Source organism: Poecilia latipinna, unplaced genomic scaffold, assembly GCF_001443285.1.
Source record: "Poecilia latipinna isolate Pla-1442-1.1 unplaced genomic scaffold, P_latipinna-1.0 Scaffold1801, whole genome shotgun sequence".
Classification (NCBI taxonomy): Eukaryota; Metazoa; Chordata; class Actinopteri; order Cyprinodontiformes; family Poeciliidae; genus Poecilia; species Poecilia latipinna.
In genome coordinates, this window is record NW_015114417.1 from 111,355 (window position 1) to 114,305 (window position 2,951).

The 2,951-nt window shown below is 41.9% G+C and overlaps 1 protein-coding gene across 7 annotated transcripts in view; it reads right to left on the reverse strand.

Annotated features, from left to right (window-relative positions):
- LOC106934399 (NACHT, LRR and PYD domains-containing protein 12-like) overlaps positions 1–2,951 on the reverse strand; it is a 23,283-nt gene that overhangs the window by 12,472 nt on the left and 7,860 nt on the right. For 6 of the 7 annotated variants that reach the window (XM_015014273.1, XM_015014272.1, XM_015014270.1 and 3 more), the window contains one exon: positions 2,028–2,216. The exons of the other annotated variant lie outside the window; for it this stretch is intronic. In XM_015014273.1, coding sequence (XP_014869759.1) covers positions 2,028–2,216 — 189 coding nt within the window. The remainder of the gene's footprint in view (positions 1–2,027; positions 2,217–2,951) is intronic. 7 annotated transcript variants of the gene reach the window in all.

Here is a 2,951-nt window from a genome sequence, read left to right on the forward strand (position 1 = left end):
GTGATCAATGATGCAGTGACAACAAGTTGATATTCTTTAATTTTCCAGTATCTGCAGTTCAGTCACAAAACTCTCCTGCAAATCTATAATTTAATCTTCATCAATCGATACAGATCCAGTCTGAGACAGAGCACTCCCCCAGGTCTCATCACTCTGTGGCCAAGAGGCTCAACATGTCCTCCATCTCTACCCCTGAACATGTCTTCAACATGCCAGGAAGTAATGAGAGGTCTGTGACCTCTGACCCCAGTGGGAGGTGGAGTGTCTGGACAGAAACCATCAGGGTTTTCTTGATCTATTCAGCAGAGAGAGAAAGATCAGGACTGAAGCAGCAGCAGCTCTCGTTAACTGACTCACAGCATCGACTAATTTATTGCTGACATTAACTTTCTGTTCTTTCTGCAGATGATCCACTGGATCAGCCCTGGATCCAGACGAGTTTAACAGGGGGGGCAACGACTTATTTTGGGGGGGGCAAAATGAATCTATGTAGCTGAACATAGACAACATCAGTAGCCTACAGGCTACTTGTTAACAAGCTTAACGTGCTGTATTGTTATTAGCTAGTCATCTTTTAGCTAACATTACCTGCATCTAACAGCTTTACTCAACTCAGTTGGTTAGTTTGAGGGAAAAATTGTGCAAAGTTCTTTGCGTTTTGCTGCCATGATTCTAATCTGAGCAGTTCAGGAAGGAGACCAACAGCAGCAGGTCTCCTTCGCTGCAGCACAGGTGTAAACCCAGCGTGAGCGTCTTAGCTTTCATGTTGCATTTAAAGGCGCCTGGGAAAAACAGCTTACGACGTGTTAACAATGGATTAAACAGTTTTAACTGATGAAAAAAGTGACAGAGGACACAGATATGGGAAGTGCGGAAGCTCCCACTGTATCAAATCGATATAGGAATAACAGAGAGTTGGCCACTCTGAGGTAAAAACAACAAGCAGCTTCCAGTCCAGGGGAGGCACAGCTGTCTCTGTGGGTGGGCAATGGCCCCCAAAGCCCCCCAAACCCACAGGGCCTGCACTGGACTCTGGCTTTCTGTGTCTAACCTCGTTTCTTCTGTTCTCAGCTGCTGCTGCACTGAGAAGGTCTGCAGCTGCATCAACCTCCCAGATCTGCATCAAAGCTTTTCCATCTACTTCCCTCTGAATCCGTCCCTCAGTCAGTTTCCTCTCTGGATGTTCCTCCGACTTCCTGCTGCTTCTATTCGCTGCAGGCTGAGCCGTCATCACTGCTGCTGTTTCCAGACTCTGAACGTCTGATGACAGAAAATCTACAAAGTCTGGACTCTGGTCTGTCCCAAAACCAGACTGCAGTCTGTCCAATGAGGAACCCAGAAAAACGCCATTCAAGCCTCAACATTTAGAGCTGAAACTGTGAAATATTCCTCTGACCTGAGTCCTAAACCAACAGCAGCCATTGTAATCTAAACATTTAATGAAAATTCATCAGAAACTGATCAGATTATTGGGATCCAACCATGTGGACAGACTGATGACTGAGTGAAACTTAACATGTTTGGCTGCTGGGCCTGAGAACAAAGGAACTAAATATCCTCCATGTCTCAGAAATTATTATTCATAGAAAGTTGAATGGAAGGAAAAACTGTGGTGGGAAGATGTGCAACAGGGACATCTGATAGGATTGTCCAGCAGAACCCATCCAGAACCTGGAGGAGCTTCAGGTCAGAACATCTGGATCCACTACAGACGGATCAGAACCTGAGCTACAGGAATCTGACTGGGTCTGACCAGAACGGTACTCAGTTTATCTTCAGATGAAAGTAAAGTTTTTATTTAATTTGAAAATCAAAGTCCAAGGTGTCAAAGTGAGAAAAACTGAGAAACAAAGTTCAATAATCTGAAAGTCTGAAATAAAAAGTAATTCATTTACTGGGTAAAAAAGTTTTACAAATCATATTCTGATATCTTGATAAGTTGTTTTTGAAAAACAGAATAATTTTATTAGCTAAAAAGTATTAAAATTTTAGTGACTGATTTTATGGTACAAGAAGAGAAAACAAACCTCAAACTCTTCACTTTGCAGACTGGATTCTCCAGAATCTCACAGATGTTCTTCAGTCCAGAGTCTCCAAGGGTTCCACATTTATTTATGTTTATCTCACTTATTTCCAGTTCAGTCAGATGAGGGTTGGACTTCAGAGCTGAAGCCACAACTTCACATCCAGCCTCTGAGAGTTTACAGCCACCAAGTCTGTGATGAGAGAAGAAATAAAGTCAGTTCCAATTAAATCAAATAAACAGATTAAAATAAAACAGTGATGTCATCATTTGATGAATTTACCGAGTTTGACGAGAAACAGAATCTCTGCAGTTCAGGATTAAACTCAAGGTTAAACTCAGGTTCTAGTTCTGATCATGTCCAACAGTCAACCTGCTTGACAGACATGATAAAAATCTTCAGATTGTTCTGGTCGTCTTTGATGGAACTGATGAAACTTTTTACCATTTATTTACAGATTATATCTGCTGTATTTTTATATTTCTGTGTTTTTCCATTCAAGAAGTTTCCAGATAATGTTTAGATGTTTCTGCAGCTGTGATAGTATAAGAGACTTGAAGACATCTTGGGTAAAATGCTTATCTGCTAATTGTCTTAAAGGACTGTCATGTGAGTCATGTAGTTTGCTCCCTTGTTTGACCTGCAGCCATGACTAACTGACAAAGAAGAATTAGAAGTTTCTCCTGAAATCCTCATCGGCTCTTTCCTGCCATGAAATCATCCCCTCCAAGAGGTGAGGGACGGTTCATGAGGTGGGGGTAAGGATTGTGTTAAATTAAAATGAGGTCAATGACTTTCATTTATTGTTCCGTTAACTGATTTATAGTTTATCGCGACAGGTCGCTCAAAGTACCCAGATGTGTTCTTGCTCCGCCCATTTTATCGAGGACGCATCGATGCATCCTTCTGCAGATTTGAGCCAGCAAG